The 26,941-nt window shown below is 38.7% G+C and overlaps 1 protein-coding gene across 4 annotated transcripts in view; it reads right to left on the reverse strand.

Moving 5' to 3' along the window:
* The window catches only part of LOC140986736 (uncharacterized), a 46,825-nt gene that overhangs the window by 4,665 nt on the left and 15,219 nt on the right, over window positions 1-26,941 (reverse strand). For all 4 annotated transcript variants that reach the window (XM_073455069.1, XM_073455067.1, XM_073455068.1 and 1 more), the window contains exons 14-18: window positions 18,634-18,704; window positions 16,841-16,921; window positions 16,685-16,758; window positions 16,347-16,443; window positions 16,198-16,257 (exon numbers count right to left, since the gene is read on the reverse strand). In XM_073455069.1, the coding sequence (XP_073311170.1) occupies window positions 16,198-16,257; window positions 16,347-16,443; window positions 16,685-16,758; window positions 16,841-16,921; window positions 18,634-18,704 (383 nt within the window). The remainder of the gene's footprint in view (window positions 1-16,197; window positions 16,258-16,346; window positions 16,444-16,684; window positions 16,759-16,840; window positions 16,922-18,633; window positions 18,705-26,941) is intronic.

The raw sequence follows: 26,941 nt of genomic DNA on the forward strand, positions 1-26,941 counted from the left end.
TGGGAATTGATTATATTAGATAGGATAGTTTAAATTTTTTAAAATAGGTAGGATGATATTTTTTACTTATTTTGTGAAAGTAGTTGTACCTCTTGTAGTCTATACAACGTGTACCCTTGAGATTAATAGAATTGATTTTCTCTCATATCTTTATTTTTGCATGGTATCAGAGTCAAAGCCCACCGTTATGTGTTGGATTGGCCTTATGAGCCACCCGCTAATTTCTTGTAAATTTCTTGCTCCAATTAATTCCTGAACATGAGAGAGTGTTAGATATCCCAGATCGATTGAATTAAGTTCTTTGGAGTTGTATATATGGATTTGGACAATCTTCCCTCCTTGAGCTAGCTTTTGGGGTGGAGTTAGGCTCAAATCCTAATCTTAACATGGTATTTCATCTTTAAGGTTAGATCCATCTGAGTTCTCATCTTTTTTATTTCTCCACAATAACAACGCACCTCCAAACAACAATGTATACCGACTCGTCCAAGTCTTCAACCTCATCCAGCGACTCCATCCCATAAAAACATGTCACTTCTCTTTCCAGGAGTGACATCTCATCTCTTCAAATAACAACTCATCTTTTCAATGGTCGTGTTATAGATTGTATATAAAAATATGAAATATGTATATATGACTTACCTTGATTGTAAAGACTTGATTAGTGATTTACCTTGATTGTAGGGACTTGATTAGTCTACTTTCCTAACATAGGACTAAAAGTTTGTATATATTTGTGTATATGACTAATGAATAAGACATATTGAAATGTATTCTTCCTTCATATTTGCCTTATATTTAGTTACATGGTATCAGAGAGCACGAACAAATAGTGGAAAGAGTACGGAAATTTGGGCCTTTTGTTTAGTGGCAATTTGTTCTCATTGTCGGCATAGAAAGAAGTACCACTCGCCGATCTGCCATAGCCCAATGCTACCTCGCCAGTGCGACATGGTGCGTTTGTCACCGGAAATCTCTTTAGCTTTCACTATCCTGCTCGCCCCGCTCCATATACCACTCCTGAATACCTAATTGTGTCGGCGTCTGTTCAGGTGTGGTACTTTTTGAGCAACAGGTTCAAAGTTTTTGATGTTTCAGATTTAGTACTCTATTTCCTTTGTTCTTACTGCCCTTTGGTGATATGGCTGAAAAGAAATATGCAGCGGTGTTTGACGTTGTTCCTGTGTTCTCAAAAATCACGGAACATAAACCAAATGGCTCTAATTATCTTGATTGGAGTGATATGGATAACCATATGACTAACAACCCACCTACAGATGAGTCAAAATAGACGTTGTTGAAAGAAGATGCTCGGTTATTTTTACAAACACAAAATTCCATTGATAATTAAGCAATTGGTCTGATTACTTATTGTGAATGAACTGATGGAATATCTAAATTTCGTGTATTCTGGAAAAACTAAAAAAGGATGTTTCCGTAATTTATGAGGTGTGCAAAGCCTTTTATCGTGCAAAAAAACAAGATGTCTCTTACAACCTATTTCATGGAGTTTAAAAAGACTTATGAAGAACTTAAACATGTTATTACCATTCAGCCTTGATGTGAAAGACAACCACCTCAACGAGAAAAAATCGTTGTAATGAGTTTTTTAACTGGGCGTCCTCATGAGTTTGAAACTGCTAATTCTCATATTTATTTTCTCTAGTTCTGATATTTCATCTTTGCAAGAAACAATTAGTAAGGTGTTACGTACAGCGAACTCTACGCCTGTTGGACTTAATAGTGCTCTTGTTGGTCGAAATAACATATCTGAATTTGGAAGACATCAGCACACACGTGGTGGTAAAGGAGTGGGGACAAGCAACTATGACAAAAATCTTGACACTCGAGGAAAGGAATTCGGAGGTATTGTTTGCCACTATTGTCATAAGTCGGGCCATATGAAACATGATAACAGGAAATTGCATAATAAGAAAACACAGTCAGATTACATCGCATCTACTAATGACACTTCTGAGCAGTTGTCACGATTTCCGCTGATGAATATGCCAAATTCTCTCAATACCAAAATATCATTAAAATCTCCACCAGTTTCTGCCATCACTGAGTCAGGTAAACCAAATGCATATCTTGTTTCCTCATCCATCAAGTGGGTCATTGATTCTGGTGTCACATATCATATGACAGGCGATACTAAATTGTTCTCTGTTACTTTTAGCAAATGGATCAAACTCTGATGTTCTAGGGTCTGGCACAATTACTCTCTCTCCTTCAATTTTCTTACACTCTGTCTTAAGCTTACCTCAATTGTCGTTTAATTTAATTTATGTAAGCAAACTCACTCGTGCTATTTAATTGTTATGTCTCATTCTTTCCAAGCTACTGTTTATTTCAGGAACTTATGACAAAGAAGATTATTGCTAAAAGACACAAGTCTGGGGGCCTCTACATTCTTGATCTACAAGTATCAAAGTTCATCGTTTGTTCTAGAATAACCACTGGTACTTTGTCCAGCGCCTGTTCTGGAATAACCACTCCATTTAAAGCTCATTGTCAGTTGGGTCATCATTCTCTCCCAGTGTTGAAACTTTGTCAACAATTTTATACACTATCCTCATTAGATTGTGATTCTTGTTAGTTTGCAAAACACCATTGTCTTAGTTCCAGCCCAAGATTCAATAAACGATCCAGTACTACTTTTGAATTATTTCATTCAGATGTTTGGGGACCTTGTCCTGTTATGTCTCAAAGTCGGATTAAATATTTTTTTAATTTTGTTGACGATTATGCTCGTATGACATGGTTATATTTAATGAAGAGTCGTTCTGAGTTATTCTTTCATTTATATGCCCTTTATGCTTAGATTCAAACTAAATTTAATGTTCCTATACAAATATTGCAAAGTGATAATGCTAAGCATACCTCTAGTGTAGACACACCCTCTCAAAATGGAGTTGTGAAGAGAAAGAATAGACACCTTCTCGAAACCCCAAGAGCTTTATTATTCCAAATGCATGTTCCTAAATGGTTTTGGGCTGATGCAGTTTCCATAGCTTGCTTTCTAATTAATTGTATGCCATGCTTTGTTCTTCATGGTGAGTCTCCTTACCATGTTCTCTTTTCAAGAAAGCTATTTTTTCCGTTTGAACCTAGAACATTTGGTTTTACTTGCTTTGTTCGGGATATACGTCCTCATGTCAAAAAACTTGATCCCAAATCTCTGAAGTGTGTTTTTCTTGAATATTCTCGGTTCAAAAAGAATATAGATATTATTGTCCTAATCTTAGCAAATATTTGGTTTCCGTCGATATTACTTTTCTTGAAACTACACCTTTATTTTCATCTATAGATCGCCCTAGTCAGGGGGGAGGATGATGATTTGTTAATCTATACTGTCACATCCTCTATTTCTATTCTTACTGAATTTGTTACCATAGTTGTTAAGAGACTCAAGGTGCGCTAAGGCACAAAGGAGTCCTGGAGCCTGAGGCGCAAAGGGAGGTGCGCGCCTCATCAAAGCAAGGCGCACTATAATTTTTTTAAAATAATATATTTATTTACTACTATTTTATTTCAAAACAATATTATTGAAAAAATTAAGCTAAGCAAAAATATATTACATCACAAAAATATATTTAATTATTTATCTACTGTTGCCATTATCTTTCATTACTCGCAGATTTTTGCCTTACTTTTATTTTTCTGATCTAGAATATAGATATTTTATCTTTAATATGTTGTGTATCTAAGAAATCTCCTATTGTTGGTAGATTTTTTTTCCTTAATTTTAATATCCTTCTTACCATAGTAAGTATAGTGATTTTCTCCACTATATGTCCAGTCAATCAATTTAGATTCTAGTCTAGTTTATAGCTCTATCTATATATGTAATTTTCGAATATTTAGGAAACAACGCCTCAATTATTTTTATTTTTTTTAAAAAAAAGATATAAGACTTTTCTTAGACGTGTTTATTTTCTTCTAGGGTTTGGTAGGCTTTTCTTTCCTATTTTTCTTTTTATCTTAAAAATTTTAAGAGAACATACAAAAAAATGAAAAGCCCACTCAAGCGCACTTAAGCGCGCCTCAATGGGCTTCAAAGGCGCCTGGAATCGCCTTTAACAACTATGTCTGTTACTGTTAAGCATCCCATACAACATGTTTATTCTCGGTGACATCTTCCTAACCCATGTCCAGCACCAGCTTCTTCGTTGCTAGATTTAAAGCCAACCTTGTTGCTAAAGGTTATGCCCAAACTTATGGTGTGGATTATTCTGATACGCTCTCTCATGTTGCTAACTTACTTCACTCTGGTTATTTATTCCATGGCAAGCACTCATAATTGGCCCTTACATCAGTTAAGCATAAAAATGTTTTTCTTCATGGTGATCTCAAGGAGGAAGTCTACATGGATCAACAACCAGGCTTTGTTGCTCAAGGGGAGTAAGGGAAAGTGTTTCGCCTTCGAAAATCCTTATATGGTTTGAAACAAAGCCCTCGGTCATAGTTTGGCAAATTTAGTGAGGCAATTGAGCAGTTTGAAATGATATTGCAGGCATTTCATCTCTCAAATCCTTTCTTCACAGCCATTTTCATACAAAAGAATTAAGGAGTTTAAAATACTTCTTGGATGTTGAGGTAACAAGAAGTAAGAAAAGAATCTTCTTATCTCAAAGGTTTATTGTCTGAAACATGAAAATTGGAGGCTAAATTGTGTAGTAATCCAAGGATTCCTAATATGGAGCTCACAAAAGGAGAATTATTTGAGAATCATGAGGTATAGCAATCATGGTCATAGTAAGGTTGAGCATTTTTAGAATTCTGACTGGGCAGGATCCAAGGATGATCGAAAATCTACATCTTGTTATTGGGTCTTTGTTGGGAGAAATCTAGTTTCATGGAAAAGTGAGAAGCGAAATGTGGTCTCACGATCTAGTGCAGAATCAAAATATAGAGCTATGACAAAAGCTATGTGAGAGATAATGTAGATATATGAGCTTTTGACTGAAGTAGGCCTTAAAACCTCAATACCATCTAAATTGGGGTGCGATAACCAAGCTGCTTTGCATATTGCTTCCAATCCCGTATTTCATGAGCGAAAAAAGAATATCGAAATCGTCATTTCGTTCGTGAAAAGATTCAGCTAGGTTTGACCGCTACAGAATATGTGAAGACAGGAGAACGGCTGGGAGATATCTTCACAAAAGCTCTAAATGGAGTTCAGGATTGCAGGAATTTGATTAGTGATTTACATTGATTTTCGGGATTTATTGTAGGGATTTGTTTAAAGTCTGTATATATACGTGTTATGACTACTGAATAAGACATCCTGAAATGCATTCTTCCTCCATATTTGCCTTCAAATTTTGTTACTGGTCGCAACTACCTGCAATGGGGACAATCTGTTAAGATTGTGGTATATGCCACCGGCAAATTAGGGTTTATCACAGGCGAACTCCTTGTCCCAGCCCAGACCGATCCTTCGTATAAATGATGGCTGGCCGAAAACTCCATTGTTCTTGCATGGCTGGTGAATTCGTTGGAATCTGCCATCAACCGACGCTACTTGTGGTTCAAAACAGCTAAAGACACGTGGGATGCTGCTCGAAGAATGTACTCTAATCTTGGGAATGCCTTTCAAGTGTTCAAACTTCGGTCGAAGCTAAAAGAAGCTCATTGTCTCTCACACAATACTTCTCTAACCTCAGACATTTATGGTAAGAACTTGATTTATTTTTTGAAGACAACTCCCCATGTGCTGAATGCAATGTGAAACTTCAACGGCATCTCGAGAAACAGAGGCTGTTCGACTTCCTGGTCAGTCTCAACTAGGAACTTGATGATGTCCGAGGGAGGATTGTTGTCCGAGACCCTTTCCCATCCCCTGATGATGCATTTGCAGAGGTCCGGCGTGAAGAGATGAGCCGTAAGGTGATGTTACAACCAGATGCGCAGCCACCAGTCTCGGCCTCTGAATCTTCTGCCTTAATGTCAAGGAAAACACCAGCCAAGGACAGCAACAAGGCAAACGCCATTGGTGTGACCATTGCCATCACCCAGGCCATACAAAAGAAAAATGTTGGGAGATTTTTGGTAAACCAGTAAATTGGCAGCCGCAAAGAAGTCCAATGGTCGTGGTTTCCAGGCACGATCAGTTCAAGAGCAGCCTGCTTCCTGTGGCATTTCAGCCCTTTCACGAAGGAACAACTAGAGCAAATCGAATAGCACTGCCACTTCATGCGTCAGACGGCTCATTCAGTCCTCCTGTCGGGTCATGTTCCCTGACCCAGTCTGGTATACTCCACTCCATTTTCAATTCTGGCCTTATACCATCTTGGATTATTGATTCCGGAGGACTTTAATTTTTTGTGCTCTTATACTCCCTGTACTAATAACATAACAGTTAAGATAGCTGATGGTACCCTCACTTAGGTCGATGGGTTTAGTAACATTCAAGTTTCCGAGGGAATTACCTTGCAAAATGTTTTTTATGTTCCTTCTTTGCGCTGCAATCTCATATCTGTTAGTAAAATTTTTTTTTTTTTTTTTGATAGGAAACATTATTTTATTATAATGATAATAAGATTTACAAGAGCGGATAAGCAATCCGCAAATTAAAGAAAATTACAAGATTACACCGCCATTGTCACGACCAAACATATTTCAAGTCCCTAACTAAATCCGAGATGCGAAGATGTTTATATTCTGGCAATACTATCGTCCAACTTGCAACCCTGAATCTTATTTTTTCCCAAACTTCATCCAAGGACTCCGACTTCTCTTCAAATAATCTTGTGTTTCTTTCCAACCATATCGACCAAAATGTGCATTGAACAATCATAGACCAGAATCTCGAGTGTCTTCTCCCTGCTTGCCAACTTGGTTCTAATAGAAACATGTCTTTTGCATTCTTCGGAAAAATCCACAGAAAACCCATTTCTTGTAATACCTTGAGCCAAATGCTATATGAGAATGAACAGTGCAGTAACAAATGATCCTGATTTTCCTCATTATTCCGGCAAAGACAACACCAATTCGGACATAAAGCACAGGCCGGCCACCTTCTTTGCACGGAGTCACAAGTCTGTAATTTCCCCAATGCCACTATCCACGAGAAAACTTGAACCTTCGTAGGGACAGGTACATCCCAGATATTTCGAATGAATGAAAAAGACTGGAGATTTGGATTTGTGAAAAATGAATTATAGAAAGACCTTACAGAAAATAAACCTGAGGGATCCCCCAACCACTTTCTAAAGTCCCCAACACCCCACTGAACCCTAACTGTTTCTAATACCCCTAGCATGACAGTAAACTCCCGTTCCTCTATCTCGTTGAAATTCCGTCTAAATCTTAAGTCCCAACTGATTACAGAGTTGACGTTCCTATCGACCGCAGAAACAAAATAAGTGACCGGCTTATTGATAACAGTAGAAATGAGAAACAAAGAAGGAAAACGCTCTTGAAACGAGACTCCCCCCACCCACTCATCCTCCCAAAAACGAATGATGTTGCACTCTCTGAACACTCCCCTAGCCAACTGATGAAAAGCCGGGAAAGATCGAGAAATGCATTTCCAAGGACTTCTGACCGTCGATTTCTCCGCCAATCCCAAATCCCATCCATTGTCATGAAGCCCATAAAGACTGCTAATTACCTTTTTCCATAGGGTATCTGTTTCCACCGACGCTCTCCACCACCATTTTCCAAGTAGGGCTTTATTTCGTAAGCAAATATTTCCCAATCCTAGTCCTCCCCTATCCTTTGGTTTGCACACTTGCTCCCATCCAACTACATGGCAATGATTTTCCCCATCGGCTCCATCCCAAAAAAAATTCCTCATTATTTTTTCCATCTTAAGTGCCACATGATTAGGCACTCTAAATATCGACATAAAATAGGATGGCATGGCACACAAAACTGCCTTTATCAAAGTAAGCCGACCTCCTCTTGAAAGAAAAGACTTTTTCCAACTTGCCAACTTTTTTGCCATTTTGGAGAGTACCGGTTCCCAAAATTCCATTTCCCTCGGGTTTCCTCCCAAAGGAATCCCCAAATATTTAATCGGCCATTTTCCTTTTTTGCACCCAATTGCAACTGCCAACTCATCCGTTTCATCATCCGATCTATTAATTCCCATTAACTCACTTTTTTCCCAATTTATCCTTAATCCGGAATGACTGCCGAAGCTATTGAGAATACCCACAATTACCAACAAATGTTCCTTTGACTTTACAAAAAATAGGGTATCGTCCGCAAATTGAATATGCGAAATTTGGACTTTTTGTCTACCAACCTCAAGGCCTACTACTCTCTCATCTTCCTTTGCCTTATCAACCATCCTTCCCAACCCATTGACAACCAAATTAAAAAGAAAATGAGATAGAAGATCTCCCTGTCTGAGTCTTCTTTCCCCTTTGATTTTCCCTCGTGGTCTTCCGTTAATGAATATCGAAAAAGAAACATTTGAAACGCACCCCCTGATCCACCTCCTCCACCTCTCCTCGAATCTTTTTTTCCTTAGAACGTAATCCAAGAAATTCCAATCAACATTATCATAAGCCTTTTCCAAATCAACTTTAAACACCAATCCCTTTTTCTTATTTTTCCGATACACCTCCACAACCTCGTTTGCAATTAGACAGCAGTCCAAGATCTGTCTTCCCTTAATAAAAGCACATTGGTTCTCCGCAATTGTAGAACTCATGACTTTCTTCAATCGGTTGGCCAATACCTTTGCCAAGATCTTATACAAGCTTGTAATCAAACTAATAGGTCTAAAATCGTTGATCCTGATCACATCTTTTTTCTTCGGGATGAGGCAAATGTAAGTTTCGCTAGTAATCCCATTGACAATGCCACTCTCGAAAAATTCTGCGAAAACTTTCATTACATCCTCTTTCACCGTATCCCAATTCTGTTGGAAGAAGGCCATCGTGAATCCGTCCGCGCCTGGGGCTTTGGATCCATCACTTTCAAACATTGCTTTTTTAACCTCTTCCTCCGCAAATGGCAACTCCAACCCCTCTGCTTGACTTAACTCTATCTCGCTCCAATTCACACCAAGAAAAACCCCCTCTTCCCCATCGGACACCCTCTCCACCCCTTCCATTTTCCTATATAATTTCCGGTAGAATCTTATAATTTCCCCTTCGACTTGTGTATCCTCGGTGACTACAGACCCATCCTCCAATTCTACTTTGTCTATCATCGCTTTATTCCTTCTGTTGTTCAATAAAGAATGGAAAAATTTCGAGTTCTGATCCCCTTCCTTCATCCATTTCATTTTTGCTCGTTGACTATCCATTTGAGCTCTTCGGATTATCACCTTTTCCAATTCATATCTTAACTCCTTCCTTTCCTCATTTAAAATTTCAGACCACGATCCATTTTCTTCTAGCACATCCAACTGCTTAATCTTGAGACTCAACTCCTTAAATCTAATGCCCACATCTCCCCATTCCTCCCTATTCCATTTTAAAACCTCATCTTTGATCTTTTTAAGTTTTTTCATAAACTTGTAACCTTCCCACCCACGAGTATTTCCATTATTCCACCATTCCCGAACCAAGTCTTTGAATTTATGATGAGACATCCAGACATTCTCGAATCTAAACGGAACCGGTCCCCACCTCACTTTAGCCGTATCAAATATCACCGGGCAATGATCCGAAGTAATCTTGGGTAGAACCGTTTGTCTAAATGTTGGGAATATATCATTCCAGCCTCTCGTGATGAGGAATCTGTCTAAACGACAACAGATTGGTTCAGCCCTAAGATTAGACCAAATAAATTTTGCATTAAGAAGCGGTGGATCAATAAGTTGTAACTCTTCAATCAGACAGTCAAAGCATGTCATACTCGTGGTGAGAGATCGGCTATTCATCTTTTCCCCCGTGTTTCTGACTACATTAAAGTCTCCTCCCAAACACCACCTATCCCCGCATATCGAGTGCAATCCAGCTATTTCATCCCAAAATTTTTCCCGATCTCTTGGCTTAACCGGTCCATAAATGGCTGAGAACCACCAGCTTACTTCTTCATGCGAACGTATCTCGACTGACACTGAGAACTCTCCTATCAAGTTATTAGTAACTTCCACAACTCTGGGATCCCACATTACCACAATACCCCCGCACTTCCCACCGACGGTAACCACACCCATTCGACAAATCTTGGCTTCCACACACTGGCAATAAAACCTCTACCCATCCGTTCTTTTTTTGTTTACAAGAGCACCACAATATCCGGATTTTCATGACGTATGATTTTGCGAACAAGTTCTCTCCTTCTAGCCGCTCCTCCTCCTCTGATATTCCAAGAGAAAATTTTCATGTTGACACATTTGCTCCCTTTGAGGTTGAGCCTCTTTCATAACTGATCCCACATTTGAGTCTGGATAATTCTCTACTTAACGTGTAATTTGATTTCTTAACGCCTTTCCCACATCTTTCAACTGAAATAAATTCCTCCCTTTTTCCTTCCTCACAGATTTTGTTTACCATTTCAGCCCTTCCTGAATTTGCTTTCTCGATTCCCGACTTTTCATCTTCCCTCACCGTCCCTCCACCTAACAACCCACTAGACAAACCCAGAGCTGAAAACGAAGCTGGTAGGATAGAATGAAGATAGAAAGAATGATTTAACAATGAAGAGTGTATATCTGAAAGTACCTGACCAACATTGTCATTCAAGTTTACCGTTTTAGGTGGCTTGGTCGAAATAGATGATTGTTGTGGAGATGAGAACAGCTCCGCCAATGACTCAACAGCTTCCTCCATTGCAACTGGCTCTGTAGATTGTATTGAATTCTGGGAGTCAGATTCGAAAGATTCTAAATCGACCTCCAATGGATCATCAAGTGAATCCTCAAAATCGAACTCATCATTGACATCCCTCTCGCATATCCCCTTCTTTGTGCTTAGGCATCCCAAATTAGTACCTCCATCAAGCCCAGCTTCCATCTCGATTTCTACCTCTGCTCTCTTTTTTCTTCTCTGATAGGTAATCCCGAAAGTAGGCAATACATTCTTATTGCTTAGAACACCCACCCCATTATCCTNTGGATTACCTATCAGAGAAGAAAAAAGAGAGCAGAGGTAGAAATCGAGATGGAAGCTGGGCTTGATGGAGGTACTAATTTGGGATGCCTAAGCACAAAGAAGGGGATATGCGAGAGGGATGTCAATGATGAGTTCGATTTTGAGGATTCACTTGATGATCCATTGGAGGTCGATTTAGAATCTTTCGAATCTGACTCCCAGAATTCAATACAATCTACAGAGCCAGTTGCAATGGAGGAAGCTGTTGAGTCATTGGCGGAGCTGTTCTNTGGATAGTTATCTCTCTAATCCCTCCTTCCAACAGTATTTTCAGTCTACTATGAATGAATCCTCCTTCAATACCTTTGACCTTAATTTTAGCAGCTCCAAGATCTCTGAATAGTAAGGTATCAGCATTAATTTCCATTAATCCCCCACAGATGTCACCAATGATTTTAAAATTAGCCGGTGTCCATAATTTCCAAGACAACCCGTAGATACTAATCCAACTATTGCAGCATTTTTCTACAAAATCCGTCGAATTAATGTCATCTCTCCATGCCTCGAAATCCAAAGAAATCCCATTATTAAAAAACCCTCTTTTTAATTTCAGATAGTACGAGAATTCTTCAGCATTGCTAGGCCACCACACTGCCTTGTTTGCTTGGAACGGAAAGAGTTCTACCTTGATCTTTGTGGCTTCCCCGAGTGCAACCTGAATTTTTTCCCAAGAGATGTTTACTCTTCCTTTTGTGACAATGAGTGTTTCATCCCATTCCTTTCTAGGATGTTGTCTATCACTACCCTCCAGAATTTTCCCCGGACCTTGGCGTTGATTCCTCTGTATCACTCTATCATCCTGCTTGTAGCTATTCACCTTGCTGTGATACGAGCCATTTTTTGCTTGCGTTATATCCGGCTGCTGCTCCCAGACAACAACTTTCCCAATGCAACTGATATTTTTCCATCCCGTTGATTTGTTTCCATTTGGCACAATGGTGGTTAGTTTCCTTCCTTGTTGAGTAAATTTCGACAGCTCCAAAAATCTTCCACGCTTGTTGCTAAAATGCTGTATCGTGAACACAGCATTCCTGCCTCGAAGTCTATAGAAAGTTTTGCCTGACATTGGTGTAATGGTAGCATCCTTGAATCTTAAGCTTATCCAACGGGCTTCCTCGCGTTCAAAGTCCATCATATAGCACGAATTCCTAGTTTTTCAGACCACCAAATCGACCTGCCTCCATTACCCATTCTCAGCGTGAATAATTTATGTTCAACCTTAATAACTTCATCTCTCAAACCTGTCCTACTACCCACTGGTGCATTCCTATGATTAGCGTGGTTCCTATAGAGTATAACCATTTTGAGAAGATTTACGACTATCCAAAGCTAGGCCGATGAACCAGATTTTTGAACGCAACGATTAACTTAAAATTTTGTAGTGGCTGAAAGGTTCACGAAAGTTTAGTGACTGTCGGTAATAAGCTTATTTTCTTTTACGAAGATTAAATGAGGAGAAGGCTGATAAGAAGAAAATCGAGCAGTGGAGGAAGCATTTTCATAACAGAATCGGAAAAATCCGTAGTCTCCGAAATAAATCCAAAAGAAATACTGAATAAATGTCCGCCGACGGCCGGTGGCCGGAGTCGGTGCCTTGGGAAGGTTACGATCGCCTGAACTCAGAAGTTGAAGATTTTGGTTGAACCGTGCAGGGACCCGTTTGAACGAAGGAAAGAGATAGGAGAGAGCATTTTCAAAAAATTCTCTCTCTAAGGCTTGAAGCTTTTTGTATTGACAAATTTCCCTGTTAGTAAAATGACTCGTGACATTAATTGTATTGCTAAATTCTTGCCTGTTTCGGGTCAATTTCAGGACCGACTATCAGGGAGGATGATTGGCAATCCTAAGCTTTGCGATGGCCTTTCCTATTTTGAGCATTCTTCATCTTCCAGTCGACAGTCTCTGGTTCCTAGGGTTATGGCTAGTCCTGTTTCAAAATTTTAAGAAATAAAGTCGCAGCACTTTATAGATTAGGTCATCCCAGTTTCTGTTATTTAGCTCGGTTGTTTCTTTCATTGTTAAAAAATAATAAAGATTTCAGTTTACTTCAGTGTGAATTTTGTGAACTTTCCAAACATACTCGTGTCTCCTTCTCACCAAAGCCATTCACACCACCTACCCCATTTTCACAAATTCAGAGCGACACATGGGAACCTTCACAAAATTTCAAATCGTAATGGAAAAAGATGGTTTTATCATTCGTTGACGCCCACACGAGTTACATGACTTTACCTACTCCAGAATAAGTCTGATACAACTACTATTTTCCAAAATTTCCACAAGATGATTCAAACTCAGTTTCATGCCCATATCCGCACCCTCATAACAGACAATGGTAATACTTCAATGCCATTCTCGGTAATTATCTACGAAACCATGGGATCATCCACCAAAGTTCTTGTGTTAATACTCCACAACAAATGGGGTTTCCGAAAGAAAAAACCGTCATCTCTTAGAGATTGCCCGTGCTCTAATGTTCAAAATGAATGTGCCTAAGTTTCTATGGGGAGATGCAGTACTTACAGCTGCCTATCTTATTAATCGCCTACCTAGTCAACCTCTAAATTTCAGCACACCCATATCTCTCTTGACTTCCCTCTTCCCTCATATATCTACCTCCACTAACCTTCCGCTCAAGACCTTTGGGTGTACCGCCTTTGTGCACGTTTATGACCATCATCGAAGTAAGCTTGATCCTAGGGCTGTCAAAACCATTTTTTTGGGGTACTCTCCTACTCAGAAAAGGTACTGTTGCTATTGTCCTCAAACAAAAAAACATTTTGCCTCTTGTGACGTCACCTTCTTTGAGAATACCTTTTATTTCCCCTCAACTACGCGTAGGGGGGGCATTAGACATAGAAGCTGGTTGGGATACTCCACCTCTCGGTCCTCTCCTAAATATTAGCCCAGACACAACATATTCCATCTATCCTGATTCTATCAGCCCTCCAATCAATTGGTTCACATCTGCAGTGTCAGAACCTGTTTCCAAGCCTACCTCAATACTGTCAGAAACAAGGGGAGACTCGACAGTCGACACCTCAACCAAATATGTATACTCAAGACGAAAGCCTCGATGTATTAAAGATATCGTGAATACTAACCACAGCCAAGAGCCCGACCCGATAACAGATCCTCCATCAGGTACCATTCTTGATCTTGATGTTCCCATAGCCATTAGGAAAGGTGCAAGATCATGCACTCAACATCCCATTTCCAAATTTGTTTCTTTTTCAAATTTCTCTCCTTGCGTGCTTTCACTTCAAAATTGTCTAGGATAACCATTCCCAGGTCAGTTCAGGAAGCTCTAGATGTTCCCGAATGGAAAGCTGCAGTGTTAAAGGAAACGCGTGCCTTAAAGCAGAACAACACCTGGAAATTGGTGAAATTATCATGGGGAAAAACACAGTGAGCTGTAAATGGGTATTTAGGGTAAAATATGGGGCAGATGACTCAATTGAAAAGCACAGAGCACGGTTAGTTGCCAAAGGCTTCACTCAACTTATGGTATTGGTTACGCCGAAACATTAGCACAAGCTCAATAATATAAGAATTTTTCTATCATTTGACAGCTAACCTTTATTGCCCTTACAAAAACGTGACATAAAAAATGTGTTCCTTAATGGTAATCTAGAAGAGGAAGTTTACATGAGCCGACCCCAGACAAGCTCAGAAAATAGATGGTATGCAAACTCAACAAGTCCATTTACGGACCGAAACAGTTTCCACGTGCATGGTTTATCAGATTTTCCAGTGTCATCAAGAAGATTGGATACAGTTAGGGGGAAGCAGATCATCCACTTTTTGTGAAACATTATGAGAAAGGAAAGATCACCATTATCATCGTACATGTGGATAATATCATTGTAACTGGAGAAGATTGTCAAGAGATGGAAGAAGTGACGCGTATGATGGCAAGGGAATTCGAGGTTAAAGAACTTGGAACTCTGCGATATTTCTTGGGAATGGAAATTGCTAAGGACAAAAATGGCATTTCTTATCAAAGAAAACATACTTTGGAATTGCTAGAAGAAACGAGCAAGTTGGGGCGTAAGCCGACTAAGACACCAATTGAATTGGGGAATTAAAAATTGAAGGAGAAACAGTGGATGTTGGAAGATATAAGCGTCTTGTTGGGAAATTTATCTATCTTTTACATACTCGACCCGACATTGCTTTTGCAGTGAGCCTAGTAAGTCAATATATGACATGTCAAGGTCATCTGGATGCAGTCTATAGAATCCTCGGATACCTGAAACAAACTCCGGGAAGAGGCTTATTCTTCGCAAAGAAAGATGATCGAAGAGTGAGTATATTTATAGATGCAGATTGGGATGGTTCGAACTCTGATAGAAAGTCTACATCAGGATATTGAACAGTGGTATAAGGAAATCTAGTGACATGGCGAAGCAAAAAACAATTAGTGGTTTGCAAGGAGTAGTGCAGAAGCTGAATATAGAGCCATGACACATGGAGTTTGTGAGCTCATCTGGATTGGGAGTGTATTGACAAAACTGAAAATAGAATGCAAAGACCCTATGCAGCTCTATTGTGACAGTAAGTCGACGATCAGCATACCTCACAACCATGTTCATCATGATAGAACCAAACATGTGGAAGTGAATCGACACTTCATCAAAGACAAGTTAGATGAAGGGATTATCAGCATTGAATATGTACCCACATCCAATCAACTTGCTGATATACTTACAAAAAGATTGTCAGAACAAGGTCATGAATTTCCGATCGGTTAGCTTGGCCTCATCAACGTATATTGTCAAACTTGAGGAGAAGCGTGGATAGAGCCTATCAAGAATACTTTATGACTAGTAAAATATTTGATAATATTTGTTGTGATTTCATTATATTTGATAGTATAGTTTAAATCTTTGAAAATAGGTAGGATGATATTTTTTACTTATTTTGTGGAAGTAGTTGTACTTCTTGTAGTCTATATAACGTGTACTATACCCATGAGATTAATGAAATGATTTCTCTCATATCTTTATTTCTCATTCGTTTTGTATGTTTCTCATCTCGACCTTCACTTAGTGATTTATTATGATCATTGCATCTACTTCGATATCATTCTAAGCACGTGATAATAATAATCAACCAGAAACAGCCAATTCACCTGATCAACAACATTGCCATGAGCATCCTGGGTAAGAGGACGATAATCTCCAAGGAAGAACTGTTGGATATTTAAACTGGCAGTCAGAATCGTCTAAGCAATTCCAAAACTCACAACTTACAACATCAAATTATGTGTCATTCATATACCTGATCATATTTAGCATCCTTCTGGGACTCTCCTTGACCAGTGTTTAGAAGATATATTTGACCAACGTCATCGGAGAGCACAATAGATGTGCCGTCCCTACACAACCAAAAAACATCTAGAAACTACCATAATTCAAATAATACCAGTAAGCTGGCTTCCAAGAAAAATAAGATACAACAGTAAATTTATAAATTCTAATTGATATTATAATTATAAACAATAAAATCTACGTCTTACAGGTATGCCCGTAGACAGACACCAAAAACCATGAATAAAGCACTTGCTTTCACTGTCAAAAGACTCAGAACAACGGGAAAGGCATATTAGAATAACTCACTGTGAAAACCTTCCATCAACCAACTTAAAGCGTCCACCAATGTCGTATACTCGTATTGGAGTACCCTCCCATATCTAGGAATACATGGAAAAAAATGATTTGACAAAAATGATGTATCATTCAGGAAATCTGCTAAACAAAAGAGCCATCACTTACATCCCACACTATTGTTTTCCCATCATACCCAGCACTCATTGCAACCCTTGGGTTAAAAGGATGAACATCCAAAACATAAGTCTGCCAAATAGCAAAAGTATATATTGTGCTTAAAATCCATAAAAGTCAAATGCAGAATGTATTACCCTAAGAATTTTCAAAATCAAACTGTAAGCAAAGCAGCTCCATTGTCGTACAAGCTTAGAAGCTCTCAACTTACAAAATCAATGCTCTCCATGTTACCACTTCCAAAAAATGTAATAGAAGTGTAAATGCAATGGATTTTACAGCAAATGAAAGGTGTCGCCACCTTTAGAGGAAGAAGTAACTGTAGTTTGATTCTTACACATCAAAAAGCGCCTTTATATCCCCATGGCATCTTCAACAGCATTTTATGTATAGCTCAACACAAACAGATAATTAAAATTTTTCACAATTTACTGCGCGCATTTTAATACTAAGTTGAGATTATAAGAGCAAAAAAATCCAACTAAAAGGCTGGACTGTCCCAACCGATTGCCCAACACGAACCACAACGCGTGCACCTTGAATGTCAAGTGAGTTGGTCCCAGGCTGATATTTAAAAAATACAATCAAGGATTATGGCTCGGGTTATTATTAAACGAACAAAAAAAATCGTACTCAACCCTAATGTGTTTGTGTGCTTGTGCACACATTAAAAAACTTTTTGATCCAAATATAAAATGTAAGGTCTTCTTTCTATCCTATATCAAAGCTAATTTATCAATAATTTTAAATTACTCATCCGTCAACACTCAGGTTCAAGTTTCAGGACCTCAACTAAACTTCAAAGGACACAGGTAGGTTGTGAGTTATTCGAGTTGACTCAAATATTATCTAACTTGTATCAAATTATGGTAAATTATTTTGTTTGCGAGCCACTTGTGAGTATCAATATCTTTATTAATATTTATTATAACACATTCAAAATTAAATTAGCCCATTAACTCGATCCATAATTCAAGTTTTTGTTTAATAGAACTCGATATTTGAGTTTAAGTCAAACGAATCGATCTACAATTTAAACTTTAGTCGAAGCCACATTCAAAACTAAAATATTTATGAATTTAAACTATAATTTAAGACCAAGATTGAATATTAAAATATGAGAACGATTCTATGTGTTTGCATCCATAAGTCAACAACAGTTTCATTTGTGACTACTACCTAAACTCTAATCTTTAATAATAATATATTTATAACTGATCACCACTTGAAGCGGCTACTGATCCAAAAAAAAATGGCGATGGACATTGTGAGACAAATCATTTAGTGTTTTGTCAACCATTTTCTTTTGCTGTTCAACATATTATGTTTTATCATATAAATTTATAGAGGTAATAATATACATGGGAATATCAAATTATATGTGAGTTTTGAATTAATGCACCCCTTCAACCTGCCCCAACCACCCTGGATACACCCCTACTCCAAATCGCATGTACAAAAGTTTACGTACTGAAACTCCCAAGGTGCAGGCTCTCCATTGAATTAGATATTAACAACAAAAGTCACAGATGGTACCAAAGCACTAATGATGAATTCCAGAAACTAGTGAGGTGATTTAATAACAATTATTTTTATAAGTAGATTGTTTGCGGATTAATTTTTATTTCTTATCAAATTTTGGATTATATTAATTATAGGGAAAACATACTTTTATAGCCCAGACTTGAAATGAAAATTTGATGCCAAACCACATAAGCGTCAAAAACGATTACCATTTTAGGTCAATTTGAATATCTATCTAAGAAGTTCAAATATAGACTTACAGATGCCATATGACCCGCCAAAGAGTGCACCAAACTACCATCGTTAGCATTCCAAACACATATTCTGTTATCTGAGAAGAAAATAAAAAAGGTTTAAAAGATTTTCGCTCCAAGAAACCACATAGATCTCTTGCTTGAATAGACTTCAGATTATAACTTGAATCAGCATAAAAAAAAAAAAAAAAAAAAAAAAAAAAAAAAACACACACACACACATATATATATCTATATATATCATGCAAACAAAGAAAAGAAAAAGGATACAGGAGGCCAAAGATCAACATTTACAAATAGAGACTTAATGATCAGACAAATATCACTTTTTTACATAGAAAATAAGAGCCTTTAAATCATTAACTACAATTGTTCCTGACCGACTATTTTTCTTATTTCTTTTTTTTTTTATAAGAAACGTATATTATTAATACTAGAATAAGAATGTTTACAAAGTGGACTAGTAGTCCACTGTCATAATGAAAAGCACAAAATGATTTATCTCAATGATACACATAATCCCAACTTCTCATCAAATCTAAAACTGAGACATTCTTAAAGTCATGATGATTGCCAATCCACAACGCAATATTGAGTTTTATTTTGTCCCAGCAGTTCGCTGCAGTTTCTTCAATATCTTCGAAGACTCTTCTGTTTCTTTCTAGCCATGTTGTCCAACATATGCATTGTACAACCACATACCAAAAAATTCGGCCCCTTGATCCAGTCTGCTGTCCCAAATTCATACATAGTAAATCATTTGTTGAATTCGGCAACACCCACACCAATCGAAGTGCTTGCAAAGCTCTATACCACAGTGATAATGTGAATGGACAGTGAATGAGTATATGATCCTGAGTCTCTGTATCATTTCGACAAAGCACACACCAATTTGGGCGCAATGCAATTGTTGGCCATCTTTTTTGAATCATCTCCGTGGTAGGTAGCTTACCCAATGACGCTATCCAAGAGAATATTTGTATCTTTTTTGGGACTGGAGTTTTCCAAATAACATTGAAACATTAGAAGCTGAAAAACCAGTAAGTTGGAAGAAAGAGTCATAGAAATATCTAACTGAGAAAATACCCGAAGGATCCCCTTGCCATTGAATATAATCATCTACCCCTTCTACCAATCTCACTGAATCTAGAACACCTAATAACTCGGACAGCTTATCAATTTCCTCATCCCTGACTTCCCTTCTAAAATGAAAATCCCAAGAAAGATCAGACGTGACACTATCAAAACGAGCAAAATATGAAATAGGCAGATTAGGGATAGTTGAAAGCTGAAACAAAGATGGAAATAGGTCTTTAAAAGAGGTTTCCCCCCACCAACTATCCTCCCAAAACCTAACCTTGTTACCTCTCACCTTAATAACAACCTTCTGTTTAAAAGTTTGGTAAACTCGTGAAATGAACTTCCATGGGCATCTGAACGTGACATTCAATGCCAACCCTGCATCCCACATGTTTTCTTGTAACCCATATTTGCTCACAATTATTCTCTTCCATAATTTATCATTTTCCACAAAGAATTTCCACCACCACTTACCCAACAATGCCTTGTTTCGCAACATTATATTCGCCACACCCATTCCTCCTTTCTCTTTCGGGGTACACACCTTATCCCACGCAACCAAGTGGCAATGAGTATCACCATCCGGTCCGTCCCAAAGAAAGTTTCTAGAAATCTTCTCCAATGACTCCGCTATACCTCTCGGCATCTTAAATAAGGACAGATAATATATCGGAATAGAATTCAAAACCGATAGAATCAATGTCAGCCTACCGCCTCTGGACAAAAATGATTTCTTCCAATTTGATAATTTTTTCGCTACCTTCGCCACAACAGGTGCCCAAAAAGAAGTTTGCAACGGATTACCACCCAGGGGCATTCCCAAATACTTGATAGGCCAATTCTCCGTACAACATCCCACTCGTTGTGCCAATAATGCAACCTCCTCCTGATCACGGTGTATTCCCAACAAAGCACTTTTTTCCCAATTGATTTTTAAGCCTGACATGTCACAGAACGATTGCACCACTTTGACCAGGAATCTGATATGATCTTCAGTTTGCACAAAGAAGAGTGTGTCATCGGCAAATTGAATGTGTGATATCTCTATCTTGTCTCTACCAACTTCAATCCCCCTTATAAGATTTGTCTCCTTCGCCTTATCAATTAATCTTCCCAACACATCCACCACCAAGTTGAACAAAAACGGTGATAATGGATCACCTTGTCTTAGCCCTTTGAAAGCTCTGAACTTGCCTCTCGGTCTCCCATTGATCAATATAGAAAATGAAACATTTGAGACGCATCCTTTCATCCAAGACCTCCATCTATTACCAAAACCCTTTTTCATGAGAACAAAATCCATAAAATCCCACTCCACATTGTCATATGCTTTTTCGAAATCCACCTTCAACACCCATCCCCTTTTCCTCTTTATTCTCCCCTCTTCGACCAATTCATTTGCAATAAGTCCGCAGTCTACTATTTGCCTCCCTTCAATGAAAGCATTTTGAGATTCAGAAATTGTGTCTGCTATCACCATCTTCAGCCTCGTCGTTAAAACCTTCGCTATAATCTTATACACACTCGTTGTGAGGCTTATAGGTCTGAAATCCTTCACATTATTCGATTCCACTTTCTTACGAATCAAGCAAATATATGTCTCATTAGTCGCTGCATTTATTATTCCTCGTTGAAAGAATTCGTCGAAAACCTTCATCAAATCTTGTTTCACTATCTCCCAGCAATCTTGGAAAAAAGCCAATGTAAATCCATCGGCCCCCGGGCTCTTACATCCATCGCACTTAAAAACAGCTTGTTTAATCTCATCTTCAGAAAATGGCTTTTCTAATTCTTTGCTCAACTCATCGTCGATTGGACACCAATCCACTCCTTCAATACCCCAACTCCTCACGTTTGACATCCCGTACAATTCCTTGTAATACTGGAGAATAATAGAGACAATTTCATTCTCATCCCTCGTTATTGAACCATCAAATCTTTCCAATCTGTCAATGATAGCTTTGTTGTTACGATGTGTTAACAGTGAATGAAAAAATTTTGAGTTTTGATCCCCTTCTGTAATCCATTTGATTTTGCTTTTCTGATTATTGATCTGATTCTTTCGGCACATCAAATTTTCCAGCAATAATTTTGTTTCTTTCCTTTCATTCTGAATTTCTTGCGATCCCCGTCCCTCACTCTCTAACTTATCCAATCTATTGATTTTATTAATAAATTCTGCTATTTTCATATCTACATTGCCGAAAACATCCTCATTCCATCTTTTGATTTCACCCTTGAAAGCTTTTAGTTTCATCATAAATCTATATCCCTCCCATCCTTGAAAACCCACCTTGTTCCACGCCGTTTGCGTCAAATGTTTGAAACTTGGATGCCGCAACCACACATTCTCGAATCTGAAAGGAGTCGGACCCCACCTAGTTTTAACCAAGTCAAAGATCACTGGATGATGATCCGATATAATCCTTGGCAAGAGTGATTGTCTATAGCAAGGATAAATTTCAGACCACCCCACCGTGAACAAGAATCTGTCCAATCTGCAGCAAATGGGCGATTCCCTAAAATTTGACCACGTGAACTTTCCATTGAGTAAGGGCGGATCGATCAACTTCAATTCTTGAATCAATGAATCAAAACAGATCATGCTTCTTGTCTGTGATGCACTATTAATTTTCTCTGCAATTGATCTAACCACATTGAAATCTCCACCCAGGCACCATCGATCTCCACATAAAACCCGCAATCCCGCCAGCTCATCCCAAAATTTGATCTCAATCTAGGTTGACATGGACCGTATACCGCTGTAAACCACCAATCAATGATACTATCCTTTTGAATATGGATTGAAACCGAAAATTCCCCAATCAAACTATCCTTAACCGAAATGATCCTTGGATCCCACATAATAAGTATTCCCCCTGACCGGCCAATAGAAGGTAAGATGAGCCACTCCACAAACCTTGATTTCCATAAGCTTGCAATAAATCTGCGATCCACCACCTCTCTTTTTAACTCCTGCAATACTATTAAATCTGGTTTTTCCTTTACAAGGACAGCACGTATCAATCCCCGTCGAGTGGCAGAACAACTCCCCCTAATATTCCATGAAACAACTCTCATCAGTTCACTGCGTCTGCCCTTGAACTCACTCTGCACATGGATCATCACTCTCCATCTTCCTTCCTTCCTTCGGTGATTTTCAGGAGTTCTATCTTCTCTACACCCATAGCTTTCAAGCATTCATTTTCCGCTGAACTCAATAGATTCTGTAACTCGAATCTCACCGTTGAGAAATCTTCTGCCTTATCAATTTGTTGCCCTTCGGAATTAATTCGTGAGTTACCCAACTTATCTACAGAAGGTGTAATTCCCGCCCCGCCTAATCTCTCGACCCCACCCACCAACCCCTCTACCGTACCTGAAGATGAAAGAATGGATAGAGGATTGAGTTGGATCAGAATTATTGGGCAGTTTGCCAACCTTACTCGGAGACTCTTCAAAAAAGACCCCAAAATCTTCAAAATCCGTGGATGGCAATGTCGAATGATCAGAAATAAGGCTTTCTTCAGCACTGGATTCGCCACCTGCATCTGAAAAATTTGTATTTAAATTTTTCTCCCAGTTTCCTTCATCCCCATCTGAAATTTCAAGGTCTTCTACGATGACTGGTACCTTCGATTCTACACCCACTGTTCCATAAGATGTTTCCTTTTTTGCCTTAATTTTTTTCCTACTGTAGACATGATCAAAATCCCTTTGTTCTGGAGTAATCTTCAGCGATTCAATCGTCCCTGTCTGAAATTCATTCACAGCTTTTCGCTGAATCTTTTTCAAAATCTTGATTTGCTTCCCCCGATACCATGGTTCAGAGATACAATTTCGACCTTCAGAATTTTGTAACAATCCCGTATCTTGAATTTCTTTTACATTTTTGTTGATGTGCTTCCTCGGTGTTCCAACCATCTGATCTTGAACAACAGTCGCTTCTGTTCCTTTGGAACGTTTCAAGCTTCCCCACCCAGGTAATACTCTCGCTCCATTAGCCACCACTTGAGCATAAGTTCTTTTTTCAAAAATCTCATACGCTGCTGAATCAACCGAATCCACTTTAATTCGAATGGTCATAGGTCCTCTTTGAGTCTGAATCCTTAAATTTCTGTTGATGAACCCTCCTTCAATACCTACTACTTTAATTTTTGCTGCTGATAAATCTCGGAGCATAATTGTGTCTTGACTAATGTTCAGTAAACCACCACACTGATCACCAATTTCCTTGAAGAGATTTGTGGACCATAGATCCCAAGGTAAGCCCATTAATCGCACCCAGCTGTTGCAGCACTCAAAAGTTTCTTCTTCAATGTTTATATGTTGATTCCATTTTTCAAATGACCAAGTAACTTTTTTTTCCAAAAAAACTTTTTTCAGTCTCAAATAGAAGGCTGCATCTTCATCATTATGTGGCCACCAAGCTGCTTTGTTGGCTTGGAAGGGAAACAATTCGATCTTCCTCTGAACTGCCCTCCCAAGGGTATTACGAACCAAATCCCATGATATGTTAACACAGTCCCTTGTAATGATAAGAGCTTTACTCCAGTCCTTAGCCAAACATACCGGTAATTGTTCAAGAGTGACAACCTCTGGAATCCCTTTGTTATGCTGAGTCGACCTAAACTTTTGATGCTTTTGAGCTTTTTCTATATTTTGTCTTCGTACTTTGATGGTTGGTGAACTGTTCTTACGAGCTGTCATGAATTTTGACATATTATGTGCCATCCATTTCCACCCCGAGTAAAATCTTCCGCTTGGTATGATGATACGTTGCGTCTTCCCCCTCGAAACAAACTTAGATAATTCTAGATAGCTTCCTCGTCCATTCACAACTTTGTGCACTGATGTGACAGCTTCTCTACCTCTGAATCTCTTAAACTGCGAACATGAAAGAGGTTTATTGATGTGTTCCATAGTGTTCCCAAAATCCAATGTAAGCTGTCAAAGTCCAATTCCAGCACATAGCTTGCATTTCTGGTTCTTTCAATTACTAGCACTGTATTTCCCCTTCTGCCGTTGGTCAACAAAAACAACTTTTGTTCTATTTTAATCTCACAACTTGTTTTGAGTTGATCCCTGGTTAACATTCGATTCATCTCTATTCTCGGTAAAAGGGAGGAAAATGGCTACTGAAAATCGGAAAGGTGATAAGGTGATAAAATGAAGGAAAGGAAATTTAGGTTTATGGGAAGCCGTGAATGATGGCCGGAACTTAGTCGGAGAAGGCTAACGTAAGTCAAGGTTGAGAGGGTGTGGACAAAAAAAGTGTACGGTGTTCAGATCTGGACTCATAATGGTTCGAAAAAGTGGAGGGATAGTCGCTGACGGTCAGGCGACCGTCGCCGGAAGATTGTGAACGGAATGGCCAGCAGGGATCAGAACTTTAATAAGATGATGGTACGGCAAGGGCTCGCAGTTGACTGAAGGAGAATTTGGGGGGAGAGCCTTTTCAAAATTTCTCTCTCCTTCGCCTAGGTGCCTCATAGCTTCACCTGAGCCCTGGAGGTATGAAGCTAGTTTAACTGTATCTTGATCACATTCTGTCATGAGCCTCCATTGCACCAATATGGAAAGTTCAAGCCCAAGGGATTATTTTGTTTCAATCTTCTGTAGGATTTGCTGTTATCTTATCAATTTAGTTAAGTTTTAAATAAATAAAATCATTTCATAGTCAGACTGATCTTTTATTTATATTAGGATAAGGTTTTCTTTATTTGAATTATTGTACTATACTGTAAATAGAGTGTGATTCTATTAATAAAATTATCGGGAAAATTATACATAATATTGTGTTAAGAGATCTAAGGTTCTCTTCCAATGAGCATTAGATCGCTAGGTTATCTCAAAACGAGCCTCGAAACACAATACAAAATACATTGATCATCCCATGACATGATCCAAACCTGGGATCATAACAAATTGGTATCAGAGACAACTGTTATGGAGGATTTTCACACCTTGCAGCAACAATTCGAAGCATTTATTCAGATGTACAAGGAAGATAGGGCTGCAAACAAGCATCGGCAGCAAGAACACCTTGCCCAGATGGAAGCATTATCCTTAACTATCTCTGCAACAAGAACTGAAGCAGTAAGGGGTGAGGACAAGGGCAGAAGTACTAAGGAGCTGCATTGCGGCGAAGGTCCATTGCTGCGGCTAGACTAAGTGCACATACAAGAAAGGAAGATAGCAGTAGTATGAAAGGTATGGACGACAGGGAGCTGCATGGCAGTGGATCAGCATATGGCAGCACATTTGTGCCCAAGCCCAAAAACTCGAAATGGGATTTTCCAAAGCACAAAGGGATGTCCAATCCACTAGGATGGCTAAACAGAAGCCAACGGTTCTTTTAGAATCAACAAACACAGAAAAAATAAAAGGGTGGATTGGCTTCTTTTTAACATGAGAGCAATGTCCAACTCGGTTTTTTTAAGCTGGAACAAGATTGTCCATGGTTACAATTGGAAGGAATTTAAGAACATCCGCCACCTATATGCCTATTATTTGAAATATTCCAACAGCGACAATCATTCTTGAAGAGATCCAAGTACCTCCTTGCGTGGACTGAGGTTGCCTATACTTTTCACATGGTCGAACAACCATGAACTCCAAGGGGGGAGTAATGTCATGAGCCTCCAATGCACCAATATCGAAAGTTCAAGCCCAAGGGATTATTCTGCCATAATCTAATGTAAGATTTGTTATTATCTTATCCTTTATTCAAGTTTTAAATAAATAGGATCACTTCATCGTTAGAGTGATCTTTTATTTCTATTAGGATATGATTTTCTTTATTTGAATCATTGTACTCTATTATAAATAGATTGCGATAGGAAAATTATTCACAATATTGTGTTAAAAGATCTAATGTTCTCTCCCAACGAGCCTTAAAACTAAGAGATTGTGAGGTTCTCTCAAAATGATCCTCGAAACACTATCCAAAATACATTGATCTATATTGATGATCCATGAAGTAAAAGAAATTGCACCAACCACCGCCACCGGCCACACACACAGAGTGCATATTAAAGCACCGTAATGTGTAACATAAGGGAAAAGACCAACAACAAGCCTTTATCTCACTAGTGTGGTCAACTATGTGGATCATCCTACACTTAGTACTATATCTTCTATTATATCATCGTCTATATTTAAATGAACTTTATCTTGTTTTATTGTTGCTAGCCATGCCTTCTTTGGTCTCCTCTGAGTCCTCTCCCTCAAT

The sequence above is a fragment of the Primulina huaijiensis genome, chromosome 10 (assembly GCF_012295235.1).
Source record: "Primulina huaijiensis isolate GDHJ02 chromosome 10, ASM1229523v2, whole genome shotgun sequence".
NCBI lineage: Eukaryota > Viridiplantae > Streptophyta > Magnoliopsida > Lamiales > Gesneriaceae > Primulina > Primulina huaijiensis.